Here is a 24,184-nt window from a genome sequence, read left to right as displayed (position 1 = left end):
AATGCCTAATATACATATGTTAATCAAAGACTTAAGAAATATATTAAATCGACATTATAGGAGGTCATCAGGTTGTGTTTGGTTCAAATGATCCCAACACAATTCCAACCCAATAGATGCGGGTTGGTTTAATTTTGTATCAACTATGTGTCGGGTAATTTAAAGTTTAGATTTTTTTGGTTTCTTTGGGTTGGGTTGATCGGTATTTTGAGCATATTAATTAAGAGGTTGTTTGGAAGTTGCTGAATGGTTTGATGGAAAATGATTAAGAGACTCTCATGATATATTGCAAAATGAAATATAATTGTTTGGTAATTGTTTACAATGAAATTAGGACGCTTAATGGTTAAGGGAGGCTCATGATATAAAATCATTCAGAGGGTTTTGGAACCATTAAGAGACAATTTTTTTTTTTTTAGCCAAATAAGATTCACTTCTTAAAAATTCAGAGACTGCCTCTTAATAAAACTATTAAGAAATAAACAAACAACCCAAAAATATATAAATTTGATATCATATAAGACCTGACTGTTTTCATGAGACCCCTATTACCACACGGTCTCATGTGAATCTACCCTAATAGAGAAATTTTAAACCTTATAAATGAAATGGAAAAAGGCATTTGGTGAATAATAGAATTCGAGAGGGATATAAATTGGAAAAAATGAAACATAAGGGGGAAAAGTGAAAAATAATTTAAAAAAATCTTTTGGGCATTTTACGCGTATACAGGAGGGATCCCATTCTACGTCGTCATCAATATCTTCGAAGGTTTTCATATCTTTTTTTTACTATCTCAAATCTCTGTAGAACCACCGAGCCCCGCCGCCAATTGTACAACAGACGGTGCCGCCGGTAAGCGCCTTACGATATTGTAAACTCTATCTCTCACACGAGACACAAGGAAACGAACTACTGGATGGGTAGAAGCTTCTAGGTTTCGTTTGTTATTTCCCTCCTTTTTAATCATATTTTTCCATTTCTAGGGTTTCATAATTGATTCAAATTGGTAAAGTTGAGGTACTTGATTCGATTATGCATTGATTTTTATCGTATTTGTTCGATCTGTGTATTATTGTTTTCCGATCTGTTCCTGTTGACCTAGAATTACGTATAGTTCCGTGTTCGTTTCAAAAAAGTAAAAAGCTTGGGGATATTTAAGTTTCTAGTGTTAGGGTTTAGAGGGGTGAATTTTGGTTTTATTTTGCATATGAACAAGTATATGGCGGCAGGAAGACATGGAGGGTACCGTGATAATGAATTTAGGGAGCGTGAATCTGATTTAGATGTGTCTAAGAGGGAATTTTCTTATTCTAAAGGGGAATATGACCGTGTAAGAAATGGTGGTAACGGGGCTTATGAGAGGGGTAAGAATCGGGCCCGTGATAGCAGAGGCGGGGGTAGGCTTAGGCAGAAGGACATTAAAGAAAGGGAGTTGGTGAACGGTGGGGGTTATCGTTCTGCTTCTAGCAGGAGTTATTCAGGAGGAAGTGGTGAAGGTGGAGATTCAAGGCACGGTGATTATCACCTCAGAGTGGGAGATCGAGAACCTGGGGAGCTGTCTAGTGAGAGTGGGTCTGATGAAGCTGTTGATTCAGAAATACATGGTAAGAGCAATGAGGGTTCTAAGATGGATAACAGTTCCCAGTCTTCTTTATATAGCAAGAAGAGGAAGTTCTCACCTATTGTTTGGGATAGAGATGACAAGGAAGCTGGTAATTCATCTATGACTAGATCTTCCCCAGCAAATACTACTCTACCTCCTCCACCTCCAGTGCCTAAATCTCACCGTCGATCACCTAACTTTGTTCCTGCAGCTGTTGTACAAAATTTCCCTGTAGAAAGCAACAAGCTTCATAGTGCACATCAGTCTCCAGGTAATACTCCAATTGATATTGGGAAGCATGATTCTTCTGGATTTGAAACCCATGTTGGTCTATCTTCTTCCCCTGTCCAGGAAGAACATGTAGGCTTATCTTCTTCTCCTGCCCAGGAAGAGCATGCTGTGTACATTCAGGATGTAGTACAACCAGAAGACGTCGATTATCTGCCCACACGGACTATAAGATCCTCTCGGTGGGCAAATGATGCCAATTCTCCAGCTGATGAAGGTGAACTTTCTGATGCCTCAGGTGATAACAGGATCCAGCAGAGGACTGGGTCGGTTGAGATTAGATTACAGAAGCAGTCATCCAGTCCAGAGGTTGAGGAGCATCATCAAGAAGGTACTGAAGTAATTAGAGGACGATCATCTGATTCCAATGAAGGTGGTTACCGTGTTAGGTCTTCAAGTGTGGAGGATTTTCCTGACAATGATTTAGGAAGGAAGGACTACATGGAGATCGACAATGAACACAAAAAAGATGGTGCTAGTCTAAGCCTATCAGAATCTGATTCAGAGAATGGAGATGGCTCTCCAGGTACACCAGAGCCTGCTGGCCCTCCTCAAAGATGTTTTAATATGCTGCAAGGTTGTAGAAGTGTTGACGAGTTTGAGAGATTGAACAAGATAGATGAAGGCACTTATGGTGTTGTTTATAGGGCCAAAGATAAAAAAACAGGAGAAATTGTTGCTTTAAAAAAGGTCAAGATGGAGAAAGAAAGAGAAGGATTTCCTTTGACTTCTCTAAGGGAAATAAATATTCTTCTTTCGTTTCATCACCCATCCATTGTGGATGTGAAGGAAGTGGTAGTTGGGAGCAATCTTGACAGCATTTTTATGGTAATGGAATACATGGAACATGATCTTAAGGCATTGATGGAGACGATGAAACAACCTTTCAGTCAGAGTGAAGTTAAATGTCTTATGCTCCAGCTATTGGAGGGAACAAAATACCTCCATGACAATTGGGTTCTTCACCGAGATTTGAAAACTTCAAATTTGCTTTTGAATAATCGTGGTGAGTTGAAGATTTGTGATTTTGGATTGGCTCGTCAATATGGGAGTCCTCTAAAACCATACACTCATTTGGTGGTGACTCTTTGGTACAGGTGAGCAGCAGTACATGGGTAATTTTTCACCTCTTTAGGATAAATGCCAATTTGTCTATGTTACTCCATTATTGTACCATTCCTTACCATCTTCATGAAACATTTTCATGTTTTGAAACTATACGGATTGGTATGTATTCTGATGGATTTTGACTAATGCTTTTATACCAAGATGTATTTGCTTTTCTGTTTTTATTGCAATTTTCATGATCACATTTGTACAAAAAGTCTTCGCTATTTCGTGTTCTGAATTAGATGGTATAATTGATATTTGGCATATCCTGATGTAACAGTGCATGATATGCTGGCATGGTTTTTGTAATAATCATTTGAGGTGGTTGGTCCTATCTCCCATGTTTGCTGCTAAGATCTTAATTGGTGTTTAACACTTTCACAGGGCACCGGAACTTCTGCTGGGAGCAAAAGAATATTCTACTGCAATTGATATGTGGTCGTTGGGTTGTATCATGGCTGAACTGTTATCTAAGCAACCACTGTTCAATGGGAAAACAGAGTTTGATCAGCTTGACAAGGTAACTTGACAGTATACAGCTTGTGATTCATATTTATAGAATGTCGGCACAAACTTTTTTCCTGATAGTAGCACAGATCTATTTTATTGTACGTTCTTATTACTTCTGCCTTGACAGTCTTTGGTGACTCTTATCATTGCAGATATTTAAAACCCTTGGCACTCCAAATGAGACTATTTGGCCTGGGTACTCTAAACTTCCAGGAGTCAAGGTGAACTTCGTCAAGCATCAGTAAGTGGCCACTTTCTTGAATTGAGTATATCTTATGTCAAATTCAGTGTTCATATTTTCTTATTTTTGTCACTGTTTTCCCAGGCGTCCAGCTTTGGGTGATTTTCTGGTCTGGCTTTCTAGCTTCCGTTGGTGACAGATTAAGTTATTTTTTAAATACTCTTTAGTTTTATGGACCACTTTGTATTTTTCTCAGGTATAATTTATTGCGGAGAAAATTCCCGGCGACATCTTTCACTGGATCACCTGTTTTGTCTGATGCTGGGTTTGATTTGCTGAACAAACTTATAACCTATGACCCTAAGAAGGTTTGTTTTGTAATCGAATGACCATATGTGGTTATAAAGCTTTATTGCTATTTGTCATCATGACATGTTGATTATTCGATTTACTAAAAGGAATTCCGGAATACATGCAGCGTATAACTGCTGAAGAAGCTCTCAACCATGAGTGGTTCCGTGAAGTGCCTCTTCCGAAGTCTAAAGATTTTATGCCCACATTCCCTGCTCAGCATGCCCAGGACAGGTATTTTTACTGTAGATTTCAGAAAGTTGATGTATAATTGAGCCTCATGTTCTGGAATTTTAAGAAGGGATTTGTTTTTTGGTCACCTGTTTCCATACTTCAGGCGTACACGGAGGGTAATGAAAAGTCCTGATCCTTTAGAGGAGCAGCGTCGAAAGGAGCTGCAGCAAGCTGAATTTGGGACAGGTGGTTTATTTGGCTAGGATGATGGGTGTGGCAGAACTTTGTTATCTCTGATTTTGTTTTTATGCTGTACCCACAAAGTGACATTGTCGAGGTGAGGGCCCATGTACTGATGGAAATGGTAACATTGGTTTTGAGATGATCATCCATGCTGTTTTTTAGCAGGCACCCTTTATCATCTGGGTGGGGAGATGAGATGTCTTCTGCTTGCTCTCAACTCTATGCATAACAGGTTGACTTCTTTGTACAAGGTCTGGCCAATGGCCTTACTTTTTAGTGGAAGGTTCTTTTGGAACTTGTATGTAACATATTTTTAGTTGGCTCACTGTAAACAATTTATGGAATTGGATTTAAGGCCATACAAGTATGGGGTTTTTCTTATATTGTATTTTATCTATTCTTAATCTTCGTATTGTGTTTGCAAGAGGTGGTTGGTGTAGCATGGAGGTGGAGTTCTTAGCTTTTCATTGACGGAGTATTTTTTCAGAAAATGTGCAATTTCAAGGTAATATGTCCTAATAACATGGAGTGCTGTAAAGGATCACTGTTTTCCTTTCCATCTATGTTGAACTCTACCCACTTCCAGTGTGATATCGGCACACTATAATTTTGCTGTATGGACATACCTTCTGCCTCACTGTTGCCTCTTGCCAACACATATTCTTGCTTGAGAAGCGGCAAATGAGTTTCAAAATTTGGTGTTGGCTACTGTTTTCGAGTATTTTTCTACTACCTGGGTGGTGTACATTTTTGGGGAAAATTATAGTCCTTTTATCTTCAGAAGCCAAGCCGGCTTTTATTTTGAGCTTAGCATGTATGTTTAATCCCATCATTTGGTAGTGAATTTGTAATTGTATTTGATGGGGTTGGACTCTTGAGACGATGGGCGTCTTGTCGCACTTGTATTGCCTTCTTTAGTGCTTCTGCATATAAAAAGAAGCTCACTCACTTGCTTGTACAATCTTTGAGTGTTTTAAACTCCTTGCACATCTACTAATCTTCAGGATTCATTATTTTCACGATTTTGATGGTGTCTTCCTTTGTTGATGTGGCCTCTTCTGTAGGCGGTCTTTGAGGGGGTTAAGATTTGATCTTTCTTCAGAAATTCAATTAGTAGGGAAAATCAGATGTTTGCATCTCATGTACAATTTGTGAATATCTAAACTCTGCCCGCTTCGTATTCCTGATTATTGATCACATGCCTCTATGAAGAATTTAGTGTCATGGTCAAACGTGTACTTGATAAGAAATTAGTATTATGGTTTATCAATGAATGATGTAAATGTATCACAGATCTGCTTTATCGATTTGTTGTATGCTTTTGAACTTTTATGGTGCGGAAGATTGAAGGTTTTTTTCCCTGTATTTCTATGACATCTATCTGCAAATGTGACTGCAGTATGAAAGCAAGCAGGTTGTGGAGGTCACCCTATGCAGTTTGGAACTTTTAAATTTTTCGTGTATTTTCCGTTCTTCAGGTATTCTTTGTCCCTTAAGCCTCATCATTGTAACTTCCCATTTCTATACTTCAAACATTAATTCTCTACCATATTAAAGGTTTCTTTACTTCCATTATTAAGAACTCATTATTCCTCCTTGTGCCTGAAACATTGGTTTATGTTTATCTTAATCAAAGGAAAATATGTCTGTTATATTGAAGTTCCTTTATCTTTCTGAGCCGAGCACTTTTATTTTGGGAACTCATTATTCATCCTTGTATCTGAAGCATGGGTGATTGGTCTGCCTTAATTAGGGGAAATCTATGAAGGGGTTAGATTTTAAAGGAAACTTGTCTGTTGATCCTCTATGCGGGAGATGTTTTCCTAGTTTAATATGACATATGTCTAAGGTTGACATACAGCAATATATCTGTTGCAACGTTTTTCGATTGATATATGGTTGCTACTCATAGCTTTTTGGCAATTGATTCTTAGGTTGCAAAGTCTCTTCATTACCGCCTTTCCCTGGTATTTTTACAATTTGGAAAATTTACACTGGCCCTTTCAAACTATATAATAAACAAGTTTTTTTTTCAAATGGATCCAGCTTTTATACAGTCATTGTCATCGAGCCCATAAAAAAATGAATTGGTTATGGTTAATAGATTAAGGTTTTTTATGGTATATGAAATGGGGGATAATCAATCTAATATTTATATAATTCAACATGAGCAATAAGACTAAAGTCAACGTCGAAGTCTCTTGGGGTACATATTACAGTTGAGGTCTACACTTCTTGCCCTATTGAATCTAGAACTATGTTGTCACTTGAGGACCCTAGGATTTTTATTATATAGGGTACAGCATAATTTTATGTATAAAGTTCCATTGTGGTTATCTATCAAATGGCATGTTAAGACGTTAGATGGGTCACGTGTGGTTGTGATTATTACTCTGACTATTTCGAGCATCTCCAAAATGGAGAAAATAGAGATTTTAAAGTTTTTCTTGCCTTCTCTTATCCAACCGAATCTCCAAAATGGAGAAAAAAATGAGAGGAGAAAAAGTTCTCCATATTTGGAGGTGAGAGAAGGTATCTACAAAATTTTGGATGAGAGAGATGATGCATGAATTGTTTTCTATTTATTTTGGAGAAGCGAGAAGAGAGAACATAAAATTATTATTTTATAAGAAGTGTGTCTGAAAATTTGTTGGGTTATTAACCTATGCTGTTAGTTGTGCCGCTATAGTGGTAGTGATGGTATGGCGGTTCGCGGTCGTTGGGAGTATACCGGTGCCGCAAATTTCAGTTGCAATGGCGTTGTAATTCTGCTATCTTTTTTGTGCTTGATTTTTTACTTGGGCTCAAATTGTGGGGATCTTTTATTTGCAGCCTCGAGCTCTTTTAGGTTTAGGTTTAAGATTTATGAAGTTCATGACTTCTGAGTTCCAAGGTTTCTCTACGATATTTTGAGCTTTTGGGGATTTAATTATTAGGGCATATTTAGCTGCTGAAACATACAAATTAATATGCAATTTCAATAACTACTGGATGGACTTTTGACTAAATTATATATAATACTAATTATTATATGAACGCCATTTTTGGGATCTATACCATCGAGATAGCCGCTATTTCAAATCACAGTGGCGACTGCAATTTCAAAATAAAGAAACTGTGGGGGTTGAATGTAAATCTTTGGAGATTTTATCATCTCGCCCTCTATTTTGAAGAAATTATGGAGAAACTGTTGGAAATACTCTTAGTAACACCTTATTCACAGTGATCCGTGAACCCATTTTGGATTTAGTCATGTTATGCTATTCTGCTTGTTTGAGACATCAAGACTTGTCTCTGTATTTTGGTAATATATTTAATGCATTAACGTAGCTGGAGAAGAAGCAACACCTGCTAGTACCAATGAAACCAGCTAGAAAACTTGCAGTTGTATTTTCTTTTATATCTTCTTTTCTAAATGAACTCGAAATTTCGATTTGTCATGGGATATTGTTATCCTGATTATTTCTTTATAGTGTCCTGGCATCCTAGCTAATAGCTATTCAAACTTATTCCCCTCCTAATCCTCATTTGTAAGACTGAGGCTTAAGTGTTGGGTTTCTCCTATAGGCGAAGAAGTCTGCAGTTCTCTCTTCTGTTCCTCGAATTTGAGATTTTTAAGATGTGGTGTTTTATTCTTGATAAAAGTTGATAATACTTATTTCATCCGTTAGATGCATGGTATTACTGAGGGGTCATTTACCAAACGCTTACCGGCTGTACTTATTTCATCAGTCGGCTCTTACCGGCTGTACTTACCTTACCTTACCGAGTGGGCATGGCAAGGACCGAGTCTTACCTGGTGAGGAAAAGGCTTTTACCCAGTAAGCGCTTACTAGGTAAAAGACTTGCCAACAATCTATTTTGATGGCCCAAAATGTTACCCGATAAGGTAAGTGAGGGTGGTGACTCTTGTCACTAAGTGCCTATCGGGTAAGCGTTTATCGGGTAAAAAATGCTTACCATCAACCCGTTTTGATGGTCTAGAACCTTACCTGATTAGGTAAGTGAGGGTGGGGACTCTCGTTGCTGAACGCCTACCCGGTAAGTGTTTACTGGGTAAAAGACACTTGCCGCCAATCCATTTTGATGGCCGAGAACCTTACCCTGTAAGGTACGTGAGGGTGGATACTCTTGCCGCTAAGCGCTTACCCGGTAAGAGTTTGGTAAACATCCCCTTAGGTTCATTTTGATGCTGTTTGTGCAAGAATCATCAAGATATTCGTGTGTTTATGAGTTGATCTCTCCACTTATCCCCCAAGTTATTCATGGAACAGGCAGGATTCTTATATAAAAGAAACCGAGGCAGGCATGTGGTTTTAACCATTTTGTATTTGAATCTATTATATATAGCCTTGCGAAGCCTGCCATTAATCTTTTCAATTATGCCAAGCGTTTCTGCCATTGCACTTTTGCCGACTCATCAAGCATGACGCTTTACTTTCCCCTGGTTGTGGTGGGTTCGAGTACCTTTTCTCCTTCGCTGAGCTCCAGGTTTTGGTACCCGTCTCTCTAGTTTGATTTTTATTGTGTTTTTGCTCTCTTGCTATCCCTTACCCACCGTTATCAATGTACTGTTTCTCGGTTAGTGCTCCTTATTGGTCGATAGCAACGCATTCTGGGAAAAAAAGCATTGGTTTTGGATCTACTCATACATGTGTAGCCATTTTGATTTTTGTGATCTTTGGCTATTATCATGGGTCAGGATGAAAACAGAGATCTGGTTTTGCCGAACCCTTAAAGAACCACACGGTTCATCAAACTTTGTGCAGTTTCCTTGTTTGTTCATCGTCTATTTCATTCGATCGTATTTGTTTTTTATGGACAGAAATATCGTTGGTTGCGTCACAAAATATGTAATTGACATCCAAATATGAATGCTGTGTCTGTATTCTACAAGATTGAGTTGGTTCATGTTTTGATATTATACAGGTTGTTAGGAAATGGTAGGATCGATGGCTGATTCTTACTTTAAGTATATATTATAGCAATCGCGCTTGAAGTATAACTGAAAGGAGTGAAACAAAGTGTCGCTTAAGGAAACATGGGTATTGAAAATCTTAAAAATCCGTAGGTTCCCAATTTTAAAAGAAAATGATGGATCCCGCCGTAGGTGCCTCTACATGAGCTTCGGGTAACCAAATATGAACTGGTACCATAGGCACATTGATGGCAAAAGAGGCGAAAAAGGCAATCCATAGGTTTGGTGTAAGTAGGGATATATCTTTTTTTTTTTGAAACATTAAATACTAATTGGCAGTAAGATACAATTTAAGAGTATTTTAAATAGCAAATTGCATGGAAAAAATAATGTACTTCTAACTTGATTTTTAAGTATCCGGGTAACAGGGTGAAGACTAGTTTTAGACTAAAAAATCTATGTCACTAACTATGTTAGCAAATGATATTAAGTTGGATACCATATAACTTGCTACATCAACATGATAACTGGTTAGTGCTTCAACTGGTTATTCGGGTATTTAAATGAACTTTACATCTTAGATTTTAAAATGAAAGTTTTGTAAGTACATTATCCAAAATAAGAATCAAGTTAAAGTACGTTATTTTTTCATACAATTTGTTTTATTTTAAAATAAAGATTTAGGAGTTTTAGACATGTTTTTGTTCCAACTGCTTCCTCAAAACTTTCTTAAAATGAGGAAAGAGAGAGAGAGATTTGTTTTTAATCAAGAAATTTTTTGAATATATATGTTTAGAGAGAGAGAATATTTTATTAGATGGATGAAATATTTTTAGTAATATAATTGATGTTGTAAGCTTAAGAATAGAGATTTTGTTGGAGTTGATTGCATTATTATTTTCGAGAGTCTGAAGTTTAATATTTTATTTTGGAGAAGAAGCAACTTGAATTGTTGCGTGTACCAGTCTCCATCAATCGATTAAGGTATTCTCGTATCATCTCTCGATTTCATTGCCGGATGGTGCAAAAGGATGACCTCGGGGGACGTTTTTGTCTTGGGACTTGATCAAGTCATTCTTGTGTGCTTGTCATCCATGATGATCTTAGTTTTGAAAAATTTGTTGGAGATGGTCTAACGAGCTTATATAAATTTTAAAATTTAGGGTTTGTAAAATAATCATATTTAAGGTTTTAATTTAGAATTATTGAATTTACAATAAAAAAATTTATACCAAAAAGATGACCCTCTATGGGTTTAAAATCACATTTATAATGTCTTGGAATGTAAACTACGACTGTATTTCATAAACAATAATTTCCCATCCATCCATGAGGATCGTTTAGTAATCTTCAAGGACTCTAGTTTCTTATGTCGTTCCAATTACGTAAACCGAAATAGTTTTCACACAATCGGTTTCGAAAGACATCTCATGCCCTCAATATAACAAATCAGAAACTACCAAAAAATAGTTGTGGCCACTGATTTTATTAGAGTTAATTTTTGCAATTTCAATTTGTCAGGATGGTCTATGACACCCTTCGGGAAAAAAACTACCAGAGAACACACCATGCCAATTTTCTTACATATAACACAAATTGTGTGGAACACACACATGTATCAGATCTAGGTTGTCGAGCTTATGTACATTTAGTGTGAAACAAAGGTTAAAAAGTCGTCCAATGTGTTTTTTTAGAAGTTTTTTTTCCTGTTTTTTGATTGTTATGGAGACCCTTTTTCAGATTTTATGGTTGATGCTTCTTAAATATCCTAAAATACCCTTTAAAATTTAACCGATACACCTTTCATACATACTTCCAAAAATGGGTTCAGCATTCATACATACTTCCAAAAATGGGTTCAGCAGATCCACAATAAGTCGCTCTATCACTTTGAAAGACTCATTAGTCATTATGGGCTTTTGACACTCTTGATTTTCACTCCACTGATTTTTTTTTTATTGAAAACGAAAAAGAAAAAGAAAATGGTGAATTCTTTGAAACTGATAGCAGTCAAAATCGTTCTTTTTTTTTTTCCTCTTTTGTGTGGCAAATGTTGATTCCAAAACTGCTCACAGATTGATGGTTATTCACTTATTTCTTTGATTTTGACGGGTAATTAATCGATCGCACCTCGCCGGAGCTCTCAGATTTTCCGGCGATAATGGCGATTTCCGATCCTTATTCATCAGTCAATCCAAACAATGGTTTTTGCTCTAAAACTTATATCTACCATAGCCTTAGACCTCCATATCCTCTACCTTCACAATCTTCCCCTTTCTCCGTAACTGGTTTCATCTTCTCGCTTCTCCAAACCACCGTCACACCAACTGCATCGCTCATTGACGCCACCACCCGCCGCCGGATCCTACATTCCGACCTCCAACTTCTTGTCCGCAACCTCTCCTTCTCCCTCCGCCAACCGCCATTGTCTCTCTCCCATGGAGATTGTGCTTTCGTTATTTCCCCTAATTCATCTCATCTTCCGATTCTCTACCTTTCACTCTTCTCCATTGGTGTTGTTGTTTCGCCTTCAAATCCTGTTAGCTCCGTTCAAGAGATTTCCCGCCAAATCGAACTCAGTAAACCGGTGGTCGCTTTCGCGACTGTGGAATCGATTCAGAAGCTGTTAGAAGCCGGATCTAGTAATCCGGTTGTGTTAATTGGATCGAGTGAGTTTGAATCGATGATGAGAGATGGTCAATCGAATGGAGGTGATCTAAAATTGAAATTTGGCAGTATGATACGGCGGCGATTTTGTATTCCTCGGGGACTACGGGGAAGGACGGGGAAGGTGAAGGGAGTGAAATTGACTCACAGGAATTTGATTTCAGCGATCGCCGGAGCAGTTTCCGGACGTCAAACAACGTTGTCTCGGGAGGTATATCTCTGCACGGTGCCGTATTTCCATATCTATGGCTTCACGTTATGCCTTAGGATGGTGGCGTTTGGGGTGAGTATCGTGTCGATAGCAAAGTTCGATCTGCGATTGATGCTGAGATCGATTGAGGAGTTCAGCGTTAGTCATCTAGCGGTGGCGCCGCCGGTGGTGGTGGCTTTGGTGGACGGAAACAATGATGATTTGGTAGAAGGAAGTAACTGGAGTTCTCTGGAAACCGTTAGTAGCGGTGGAGCGCCGCTTACGGTTGCCGTGATCAACAAGTTCAAGAGACCATTTATATTACGAAATTACACATTTGGGTTGATTTTTTTTTGCCTTTTAGCTAATATTGCGGACGTGTATATTACGAAAGTAGTGACATTTGGATAAACACATGAGAGAAATGGTTAGAAGATCAATTTGAACGTAGAAAATGTTTATTTAAAATGCTATTTGTATATTAAAAAAAAATTAATTGAAGTTTTATGTCCAATATTGAATGACCCCGTGTTTGGTTGGCAGAATAAAATCTATTAAAATTGAAATCCATCGAAAGAATTGGGGTTTAAAGTAATTGGAATGGGATTCAATTAGTGCTGGATTTAGAAATCTTCTTCAACAGATATATCTTTAAGGTGGATCAGAGGTCCGCAAAGTCATGGGTTTGATCGAAGAGAAAATTCGACATGTTTTGACCTAAGGGAAAGTCAATTATGTCGAATTCCACTGTTACAAGTAATTTTTTTTTTTTGTTTTTTGGTTGATTTCATAAAATTTTGAATTTTTAGTATTTGATATTGACTAACCTCTGTTTTTGTGTCGGTTTTCCATTTCGTTTCTTTATACATATAGAACTCCCGTCATTAAATAAGATGTTTTGTATGTAAATCAAAATTAAATGTGCATCTAGGATTTCCAGTAACAATATCAAATCAATAACTAAAAACAAATTTGCTTTAGGGGATTGTGAAAGCGATTTAGGATGGAAAGGGAGAAAGTCGTTCTCTCAAAGAAAGAAGTGGAAATTCACGAGAAAGAAATCACAACGAGGAAAAACCACTTAGACATGATTACAGTAACAACATAAGTTATCGAGTTTCCAGTTTTAAACCAGAAAAAATAAATATCTGCTGTAAATAAGCATTTGACTCAAAACATCTTATATAGAGAGATTTAACTTAGCCAACTCAGACCACTCCCACAAAGTCTAGATTCATGTTAGAAACTTGGTTTTTTTTTATAAATATTTCAGGTCACACTTAAAATCAAGCGGGTGTACCTTCAAGACGTCTAATTTTTTTCTTTTGTGATGCTCCGACCTCAGTAGGTACCCTTAAATTTAATGGAATTTGACCATGCGTCTGGTTTAGAACGAAATATGGTAAAATTAGAATCCATATTAAGAAATGGAATCTGAAAGGACCCTTATGAAATTCAATGAAGTTTGACCATGCATTTGGTATTTTAGTTGATATTAATTGAAATGAAATGTTTTAAAAGAATTGAAATGAACATATTTTGGTCCGCAACATAGCGTTTCAGTACTAGAATGAAACAATAATAAATGACGAAAACAAGTTTTTACGAATTGCTTTTATTTTCTCGCTTGATTAAATATAATATAATATAATGATAATATTAATTATTATTACATCGACAACAATGGTAATGAGTGTTGATCATGTATATATTATTATATTTGGAAAATGGTAGTAAACCGAATTGAGTAACGTGAATAATTGAATTCCATTTCATATGCAAACTAAACAATCGAATGAAATTTGGTCAAGTAAATTTGGCTATTCCAATTCTTCAAGTTTCATAGGAGTCATGTGAACCAAAAGTTCACTCAAAAGAACGATAGTCGATATGAAATAGTGTCGATCACTAATCGTTGCAAATTATATGGTATTTTTTGGTATCTAACGGTTAATGTTTGTCAGTCGTATGGATTGACCGAGACAACCGGCGGAGTCTCATGAGTTATAGGCCCATATGAGAACACAAAGATCGGCAGCGTAGGGCGACTCGTATCCCATTGTGAAGCAAAGATAATTAATCCCGAAACCGGGGTTGGTTTGGCTCCTGGGAACCCAGGTGAACTATGGATCAGAGGTCCATTCGTTATGAAAGGTAAAAGATATATATATATATATATATTGACAGAGGTTCAAACGAGAATACTTTTATTTTACGATAAAAATAATCTTGTTGATCAAAATCATCGATAAAAGTAAAATTGTTGCCATTTAAATTATTGTGATTAGGGTATGTTGATGATAAAGAAGTTACGGATACAACGGTGGACTCGAATGGATGGTTGAAAACCAGCGATCTTTGTTACTTTGATAATGAAGGTTTCTTATTTGTGGTGGATCGGTTAAAAGAATTGATCAAATATAAAGGTTATCAGGTACGTAACTACTCGTTTCAAACGTTATCAGGTACGTTACTCGTGAATGGTGTATTACTATTAGATCTTCGTCAATAGGTACCACCAGTCGAATTGGAACACATTTTGCATTTGCATCCCGACATTATTGAAGCAGCGGTGATTCCGTATGCATTTCTCGATCCCCCTAACGAACACGAAACATAAAAAACTAAAGATTTTGATATGTAAAAATGGTGATTTTGGTTGTAGGTTTCCAGATGAGGAGGCAGGGGAAGTACCAATAGGTTTTCTTTTATTTGAAACAACTTATGGTTTCCAATAAAAGTTTTCATTAACTTATTATAAGTTAGAATGATTTAACTTCTTCAAAAACCTCTTGTTACCGGTTTGGTACTAGTATAAGTTGTTTATCCAAACACTCGAAAGTGCTTATTACCGGTGTCACACCGGAATAAGTCAATAAGTTATTTTTATAAGCAATATCAAACACCTCCCTAAGTATATACTATTGCAAATATTTAGGTAGATTTGGTTTGAACTATTTAAATCATCCACGTCCTTGTAGTTCATTTATGCTTTTAATTATGTCACGTCAGCTTTTATAACTATCACACTTTCAAAAGTGGTTTCCACTAGGACCACTGCAACATTTATTGAATACTTTATAAATTATCATATACATTCTAATTATCTTTTAATAAATACACGAAATATACTTTTTATTTTTATTCAATTTTTTAATAAATACATAATATAATAGTATATTATAATCTTTTTATTTATTTTATAATTCATTGTTTTAATTTAATATATATACTTTATTAAATTAAATTAAAACACAACTTTTATTGAATTAAAAAAACTATATATAGAAAAAAAAAATTACGTTAATCATTATTTTCTCATTCTTCAAATCGGCTCCAAATCTCTTCAATAAAAAAAATTACATTAATCACACGTATTAGATTAGATTATATGTAATTTTACCAATATTATATTGTTTTAATACATATAATTTTAATTTTAGGTGATGATAAAATTTAATGTTTAAATTAATTTAACTATATTAATTAAACATATTTATTATAATTGTATTTATATTTTATTTAAAATATATGTTTTATATAAAAACTTAGTTTATTTAAATTATTAAAATAAAAGAAATTGGAAAGTGATACCGACATGACTTGCGACAATTGCAATTGACAATCCTAAATGAAAGTAAAAGTAAAATGCAATTAAAAGTAAAAGTATTATTACCATACGATGTGTGTAGATAACTCTTAGCTCTAAAAAAACAACTCAACTTAACATGATTGGCCCTATTGTAACCGATCTCGTTTCTTTAACCGAAGCTGGCCATGTCTAGGTTGCACCGTATAAGAAACTAAGAAGAGTCTGATTCGTGGATTCAATTCCGAAAAATGCTCCAGGAAAAATACTGAGGAAAGAGTTGATCAAACTGGCCCTCTCATATCTTACTTCTAAGCTATAGTTCATTCATACAATCTTCTTGTGTCCCATAAAAGGTAAAATTTATATAACTCATAAAACGTAAGAAAACAAACAATGTTTCTTACTTTGATATTATGATTTCCTTAATTAGTACTTGATAATTTTTTTATTAACCTGTATATCTAACCCGCTACGTGAGCCGACTAATGCCAGAACGATCACCCGTTTCGCGTGTAGCACGAAGTCACCGTATTTTAACCTCTGTGGCCACAAAGAGATTTTTATTTCTCATTGGATTCGAGCTTAGGACCTTCAGACACTTTTAACATTTGGAGCACAAGGTTAAACCAATCGATTTTACATGATACTTATAAAAGATAGTAAATCTTAATTTTGACAAAAACAATCCATTGTTAATAACGACCAATTTGGATATTTATTAAAACTAATCTCAATTATTTCATTAAAAACATGGATATTCTTTGTATTATAGTATACTCCACTACTATTTTAATTCAAAAATTAAAATACTAAATATAGTAATAAAAGTGAATTACATTTTACATCCTTGTGATTTCTAGTTTTAACAAATTGGGTTTGACTTTTGAAAATTAGTAAATCACACCCTGCATTTCTTTAATAAGTCGTTGACTTGGATCAAAAAATTCATTGTTTAGTTGTATCTTCAGTAAAGACCGATTATTAAACATTTATCTGGTATGTGAGTCATTGGCCTTCTAGGAGGTCAATGATTCAAATCTCACCAAAGATGAGGAGGGTGTATGATTTTATTTGTTCTATTTTGTCGTATACAAATATTATATACTTAAAAAAAAAAAACTTATCAAGTCACATTACCTTATCGGATGAATATTTGTAAGGACCAAAAATCTTATCCAGTAAAAACAAGATGAAAACCGAATTTTACTCGGTAAACAAAGGCGATGACTCTTATCACGATTAGTAGTTACCAGGTAACTTGTTGCATACGATGTCGTTTTCGTTGACTAAAATCTTACCAATAAGCGTTCGATAACGGAAAAAATAAAATTGATTTAGAAAATGATTATTTTGTCATTTTCGTACCAAAAAAGAAAGGATCATACGTCCCGTTTGCTTATAAGATTCTCCATTTGTCTCTCTCTCTCTCTCTCTCGACCACTCACTAATTCACTCTGCAACTTGAAAAGCTTCACATTAAAACGAAAATGGCGACTTCCGATTCTCCTTCGTCAATCAATCTCCAAAACGGTTTTTGCTCTAAAACTCGTATCTACCATTCCCTTAGACCTCCATCTCCTCTACCTCCACTCTCTTCCCCTTTCTCTATAACCGATTTCATCTTCTCGCATCTCCAAACCACCGTCACACCAATTGCATCGTTCATTGACGCCACCACTCGCCGCCGAATCCTTTACTCCGACCTCCAACTGCTTGTCCGAAACCTCTCCGTCTCCCTCCGCCAACCGCCATTGTCTCTCTCCCATGGAGATTGTGCTTTCGTTATTTCTCCTAATTCATCTCTTCTCCCCATTCTCTACCTTTCACTCTTATCCATCGGTGTGGCGGTTTCGCCTTCAAATCCTGTTAGCTCGGTTCTAGAAGTTTCTCGTCAGATCCGCCTCTGTAAACCGGCGGTGGCGTTCGCGACGGCGGAATCGGCTCAGAAGCTGTTAGAAGTCGGATTTACCAATCCGGTTGTGATGATTGGATCGAATGAATTTGAATCGATGATGAGAGATGAACCGAATGGAGGTAGACCTAAAACTGAAGTTTCTCAGTCCGATACGGCGGCGATTTTGTACTCGTCAGGGACTACGGGGAAGATCAAGGGAGTGAAATTAACGCACAGGAATTTGATTTCAATGATTGCCGGTGCAATCGACGGACGTCGAGCGAGGTTATCTCCGGCGGTGTACCTCTCCACGGTGCCGTTATTTCATATTTACGGCTTCGGTTTATTACTCAGGTTGGTCGCGTTTGGGGAAAGCATGGTGTCGATGAGGAGGTTCGATCTGCGGTTAATGTTGAGGTCGATTGAGGAGTTTAGCGTTACTAATCTGGCGGTGGCGCCGCCGGTGGTTGTGGCTTTGGTGGACGGAAAAAATGGCGATTTGGTTGACGGAATCAATTGGAAGTCTATAGAATCCGTCCTCTGTGGCGGAGCGCCACTTACGGTCCCTGTTATCGATAGATTCAAGAAACGATTTCCAAATGTGTCATTGTTGCAGGCATGACATTCTACTATAGTCACGTGCTTTACCTAAAAATACCTTTTTTCTTTAATCTAAAAATCGAGTTTATGTAAATGCATAGATTCGACTAAAGCGGGAATTCAAATGAAAAAATGGCTAAAAAGTTTGAAGTATATAATATTTATATACGACAAATAGAATAAATAAACTCACACACCTTTTTCACGTTTGGTGGGAGTTGAACCTTTGACCTTCTAAGAGACTAAAGACTCACATACCGCTAGGCCAAAAACCCTTTTCTTGGTTTGACATTCTGGATTTGTTTGGTATGATTTGGTTTTATTGAAATTTGACCCAATGGGTCAAAACCAACCAATGACCAATCTGACTTGTTTTTAAAACTGTCGTGTTTTAACCCGTAAATGACCGGTTTGCCACTTTGCTTGAAAATTTAGATTCGATTTTTTTTACAAATTCGAATGGTTGATAAATGAACTAACACTATAGAGCCATTATTAATGTTTGTTAGGCGTATGGAATGACCGAAACTACAGGTGGCGTCTCGAGAGTTGTAGGTCCATATGAAAGCACAATAGTAGGCACCGTTGGGCGGCTCATAGCCCATTGCGAAGCAAAGATAGTTGATCCGAATACCGGTGTTGGTTTGGCTCCAATGAACCCGGGTGAACTATGGGTCAGAGGTCCATTCGTTATGAAAGGTAAAATATACTACAAATCATATAGAAACCATCTAAAAGTCATAAGCTGTGAAAACCAGTTTCATTATTTTTTGTATTGTTTCATAAATGAAACAAGACTTGTGAAACCGGTGAAAATCAACCAAAACCAACTACTTAGTTTGATTTTAAACTATAATTCATATTGTTTTCACATGTTTTATTTTTTATGTGATTATGAACGTGTGTTTCATGTATAAACGTATTTTTCTGTTTTTTCCACACACAACATTCTTGATATTTCATCTGGGAAACAATATTGAATAAACAATGCCATGTTCATACAAGGTTTCTAGCTTTTATATGATTTGTCTTCTAGACTTGAGATTATGTGAGATCATATTGTTTTTTTTGAGACCACATAAATAACACCGAACCTTTAACACTATGAAGGTTCCGTTTTTTTGTACATTCAGAATATTTTGCTATTAAGTATGAGTGTTATTTTGTGATATCACTTGAATTCCAACCATTGTCGATTAAAATCATTGATAAAAATAGTAATTTTTTGAAATAAGGGTATGTTGACGACGAAGAAGTTATGGATACAATGGTGGAGTCGGATGGATGGTTGAGAACCGGCGATCTTTGTTACTTTGATAACGAAGGTTTCTTATTTGTCGTGGATCGGTTAAAGGAGTTAATCAAATATAGAGGTTATCAGGTATATTAATTGTCATGTTATGAACCCAACCCAAAAGTCCGTTTTTCTTTAGACATTGTTAATGGTCTATTAATGTAGGTACCGCCAGCCGAATTGGAACACATTTTGCATTTGCATCCCGACATTACTGAAGCGGCCGTGATTCCGTATGCATTTCTTGATCCCCTTGATGAACTCAAACAGAGAAAAGAGTAAAGATTTGATGTGTAGAAATGGGGATTTTGGTTGTAGGTATCCAGATGAGGAGGCAGGAGAAGTACCCATGGGTTTTGTGGTTAGAAGAAGAGGAACCACCATTGATGAAGCTCAAGTCAAAGATTATGTTGCAAAACAGGTACTTTCACTTTTCATTTGTTCTATCTCTTAATCCGTAGAAGGTTCAAATAAGAATGTTAAATATCGTGAAAAGGTAAAAAAAAAAAAAAAAAAGGTTTATATACGAATGATTTATAACATAAGCTCACATATGCATCTTCAAATAGAATTTCTTCAGACTTTCCCTTAAACCTACTCTTCTCATGATATTTAAGGGTCGTTTACCTAAATGCTTACCTGGTAAGTGCTTACCGATAGAAGTCAACACTTTCACATACCTTATCAGGTAAAATTGTTGCCCATCAAAATGGGTATCAAAAGCAACAATTCACCCGGTAAGTGCTTACCGGATAAGACTCTTCGTCCTTATCATCGCTGGTAATTGTTTCGTAAACGACCCCTTGGTGTTATTACTTGAACCAAGTCCTTAATTAACCGACGGGTGTTTTCAGGTTGCACCATACAAGAAACTGAGAAGAGTTCGGTTCGTGAATTCAATTCCAAAGAACGCTCCAGGAAAGGTACTGAGGAAGGAGTTGATCAAGCTGGCTCTTTCAGATCTCACTTCTAAGCTATAGCTTAACTCTCCAAAATGTCTGATTATAACTACACAACCAGAATGTGATATGCTCTGGGTTATGACAGTAATTTTACATATTTGATGATGAAGTTGTGTATTTGAATTAATGATAAAAAGATTGATTGATGTAAAATCATCAAAGAGTTTTTATTCTATGTTGTCAGCAACTCAATGAGATGCTCCTCATGGAAATTGTAGCAAAAGGGGGAGTTCTTCGACAATATAAGCCGATCCGATAATGTATCGGATTAAATACAACATGCAAAGTAACAAACAAGAAAACGGAGAAGAACGTTCCGTTACTCTGATAGAACTTTCTGAACCTCAACGGTCACCTCCTTCGGGGGTTTCTCTGCAGGAAGCTTTGCAACGACACCCTTGTTTCTGTAGTAGTCTATAACCTGCAGTTCACATATAAAACCGGTCAAAGAACTATTTGGTTGGTTTTCCATTAAGTTCTATATGGATAAAACTGTTTTTTAGATTCATCCATCTGTATTCATTGTGGAAGTTTTTGTTTTATAACTGGAAGGGGCAGACTTGCAAAAAACTTGACTTTCTACGTAAAGGCCCCCTAGAATCTTAGAGCATCTCCAACAACTTCTCCAAAAAAACATACACAATTAATTATATTATTAATATTTTCAATACAACTCAAAAAAATATTGTTTCACTCTCCTAAACATTTAATTTCAAACAATCTGATTGGTAGAATGAAAAAAAAAATCATCCTCTCTCCCATTAAGCTGCTATCTTTTGGTAAATAAAATCACAGCCGAAAAACTAATTGTTGGCTGGCAATCTAGTCATATTTGGCGATAAGCAAGATGACAATGTAAAATGATCTAAAGGGAAATGCTAAATATCTAATTGGAAAAACATGGCATCAAGGAGGTTGTGAGATACTTTAGGATTACCATAGAGAAGTAAAGATAATGAAAGAAAACATTAAAGATGAAGAGCATTTACTGGTTCAGTTTGCTTGTGAAAAGCCTGCAGTCTTGACTTGAGAACTTCCGCGGTATCATCTTTCCGTTGCATTAAAGGTTCTCCCGTAACCTTCAAGAATAGGAATATGATGTAGGCATGAGTCAAACCCGCAAGTTACTTGCAAACACACAGTAATAATGATACTAAGGAACCTCATAATTCACGGCCTAATTCAAGTTCATATTCTCCAAAATGGTATACTCGCCAAATAAGCCGAAAGTTTATACTAAAAGATGAGCCTTCGTGCAAATAAATGTTGAATATACCATTTATATGCATATTTGGCAATAGAAAAACAAATCAAACCATATGAGGCCATTATATCCCACCCGGAGGGTCTCGGAGAGATAGGATATATATATATATATATATATATATATATATATAGACTTGGGATCACGTGAGACCAGCTTGTTTTCGTGAGACATGTGAAATCACTTTTTTACACTTGAAACTTTACAGCAAAACGTTGTAAGGGTAAAAAGAAGCCGAACCTTCACAGCAAAAAACAGGCTGGTGTCATGTGAACCCAACCCTCTCTCTCTCTCTATATGTGTATGTATATATATATATATATATATATATATATATATATATATATATGCAGATATGCCCTCTACCCCAAAGGGCAGAGCAGCAGTTTTTAGGAAGGCCCCCGGCTTGTGAAATGAGTGAAAAAGTAAGACGAACAAAAGACCAACTGAATAGCAAGCAAAACAAAAAGAAAAACCTGAATATATGTATTATTTGCTTACATCATCAATTCCGTGAACCTTTGGAGGTGCAAACTTTGTGTGGTAGGTTCTTCCACTTGAAGCGTGAATCCAACGACCAGTAATTCTTTCTTCTAATATGGAGTCATCAATTGCAAAATCGAGCACCTTATCAATCTTAGTTCCTTGTTTTTGAAGCATCTCATCAAGCTGTACAAAATGGATCAAGGGATACTCGTAACTTCTTTAGAAGTATTCAAGTACATAATAATATTTATATACGGCAAGTGAGGTTTAAAACCCTTAACCTCCAGGGAGGCCAGGATTTACCGGATGCCATTGAGCCAATGACCACTTCCGTGTGACTTAATGGAAGGAGACAGCATACCTTCTCCGCCTGGGCAACTGTCCTAGGAAAACCATCAAGAATGAACCCTTTTTGACACGATGGCTTCTTCATTGCTTCATCAATTATCCCAACCACAAGGTCATCAGACACCAATTCCCCCTATAAAAACAAACAGAAAAAACCATAAACTGAAAAAAGAAGTAGAATGCATAGCTTCCCAAAAGTCCAAAACCATTGTATTTGGCTTCTCACTGAAAACAATTCATTATCTATGTGAAATGCAATAAAAACACTACATTTGCGAGTGAATTGCGATCCCTTTTGGACAGAAACGGTCAGAGCACAAGTTTCGTCCAAGATTGCTATTCGTGTAAACTGTAGAGTTTATCCCCGTAAGTTCACAAGACGGATAGAGATGGGAAATTTGCAATGAGAACCAATAAGATGGCTGAAAAAGTCGATCATTTGAAAGAAATATGTCAACTCAACCCGTAAAGAACAATGCATTACCCACCTTCTCCATGGTTTCCTTAGCTTTAATCCCGAGTGGAGTTTTGGCTGCAACAGCGGCTCGCAGCATGTCGCCCGTAGCTAAGTGACATAGGCAGTATTCATCCTTAATGATTGGGGATTGAGTGCCTTTTCCCGATCCAGGAGGACCTAACATTTATTCCTTTTCTCATAAGCAATTTATCAAACACATGGAAGGCAATACAGATCTTAAAAAGGCTTTCTTATAACTCAACTCCTAAAAGCACCTAAATTTGAACAGAATCAAATTGATAACAACATTCACATATCTCAAAAACAAAACCCATCTTCAAGAAACATCAAAAATGAACCACATCATAAACTTGGCAAGGCTAGAAATTAACATATTTCTGAAAGAATCTAAATCTCAAAGTAAATTGAATGCCAAAATGATACTATTTGAGCCACATATCAACTCTTAACCTTTTCTTTGTAACTAATTATACTTAAAATTGACATCAATTTTGAAGTTAGAGAATTAGCATATCTCAGATCAAAAAGTCAAAGTGTAGTCTTTATATTTCGACAGATCTCAAAAACAAAAATCCACCAAGAACCGCTATCAGAGCAATGAAATATTATACCCCAAAACTTGCCAAGGTAAGAATTAAACAAAATTTAAAAAATGGAGATGGAAGCTAGAACGCAATTCAAGCTTAGAATTTGGGGATATAGAACAATTATACTCAAAACTACATAATAATAACCCAATTCATGGAACCATTTACAGATCCCAAAAACAAACCCTAAAAATAAAAAAGGAATCTAAAAGAAGATGTGTAAAATGTACCGATAAGAATGAGACGTTTGTCGGGCTTAGATGAACACTTGAATCGGCGAAGAAGCTCGGTCATCATGTCGAGTGAAGGAACATCTTCCAAAGAGGTAGTGGTCGCCATTGTCGTAGTTGAGAGGTGGTTGAGTTTCCTGATGGAATAACGGTCGTTATATATAGGGGCGGTAGGTGTACCCACCACCGAATAAAATACTCCAACACACAC

The 24,184-nt window shown here is 36.4% G+C and overlaps 3 protein-coding genes and 1 pseudogene across 14 annotated transcripts; 3 read left to right on the top strand and 1 right to left on the bottom strand.

The window, feature by feature from the left end:
• The first annotated feature begins 788 nt into the window (after positions 1 to 788).
• Positions 789 to 9,532, top strand: LOC112524487 (cyclin-dependent kinase G-2-like). 12 transcript variants are annotated; one of them, XR_003070403.1, is made up of 10 exons: positions 789 to 2,991; positions 3,389 to 3,524; positions 3,667 to 3,755; positions 3,952 to 4,063; positions 4,174 to 4,280; positions 4,384 to 4,557; positions 4,629 to 4,695; positions 4,889 to 4,968; positions 5,863 to 5,941; positions 8,738 to 9,532. XR_003070403.1 is itself a non-coding variant. In XM_025134330.1 (8 exons), the coding sequence occupies exons 1-8, from the start codon at positions 1,211 to 1,213 to the stop codon at positions 4,481 to 4,483; spliced, it is 1,968 nt and encodes a 655-aa protein (XP_024990098.1). In that variant the 5' UTR covers positions 789 to 1,210; the 3' UTR covers positions 4,484 to 4,869. The 12 variants fall into 12 exon arrangements, 6 of the variants coding, with proteins under 6 accessions (XP_024990098.1, XP_024990094.1, XP_024990095.1 ...); XR_003070401.1 differs by having other exon boundaries at positions 4,384 to 4,714; positions 8,738 to 8,954; positions 9,050 to 9,532; XR_003070400.1 differs by having other exon boundaries at positions 4,384 to 4,695; positions 4,891 to 4,968.
• Positions 9,533 to 11,542: 2,010 nt separating this feature from the next.
• Positions 11,543 to 16,149, top strand: LOC112524490 (annotated as a pseudogene).
• A 1,168-nt stretch (positions 16,150 to 17,317) lies between these two features.
• On the top strand, positions 17,318 to 20,750 carry LOC112524489 (4-coumarate--CoA ligase-like 9). The gene is made up of 6 exons (XM_025134332.1): positions 17,318 to 18,340; positions 18,834 to 19,023; positions 19,560 to 19,705; positions 19,784 to 19,851; positions 19,937 to 20,039; positions 20,473 to 20,750. Exons 1-6 carry the CDS (start codon positions 17,318 to 17,320, stop codon positions 20,596 to 20,598), a joined length of 1,656 nt encoding a protein of 551 aa, XP_024990100.1. The 3' UTR covers positions 20,599 to 20,750.
• LOC112524491 (adenylate kinase 4-like) lies at positions 20,745 to 24,184 on the bottom strand. Its single transcript, XM_025134334.1, has 6 exons — positions 23,974 to 24,184; positions 23,167 to 23,312; positions 22,692 to 22,811; positions 22,346 to 22,513; positions 21,570 to 21,659; positions 20,745 to 21,001 (listed from the first exon to the last, which is right to left on the bottom strand). Exons 1-6 carry the CDS (start codon positions 24,080 to 24,082, stop codon positions 20,900 to 20,902), a joined length of 735 nt encoding a protein of 244 aa, XP_024990102.1. The 5' UTR covers positions 24,083 to 24,184; the 3' UTR covers positions 20,745 to 20,899.

Source organism: Cynara cardunculus, assembly GCF_001531365.2.
Source record: "Cynara cardunculus var. scolymus isolate 2C chromosome LG 13, CcrdV1, whole genome shotgun sequence".
Taxonomy (NCBI): domain Eukaryota; kingdom Viridiplantae; phylum Streptophyta; class Magnoliopsida; order Asterales; family Asteraceae; genus Cynara; species Cynara cardunculus.
This window is presented reverse-complemented; position numbering and strand designations above follow the sequence as displayed.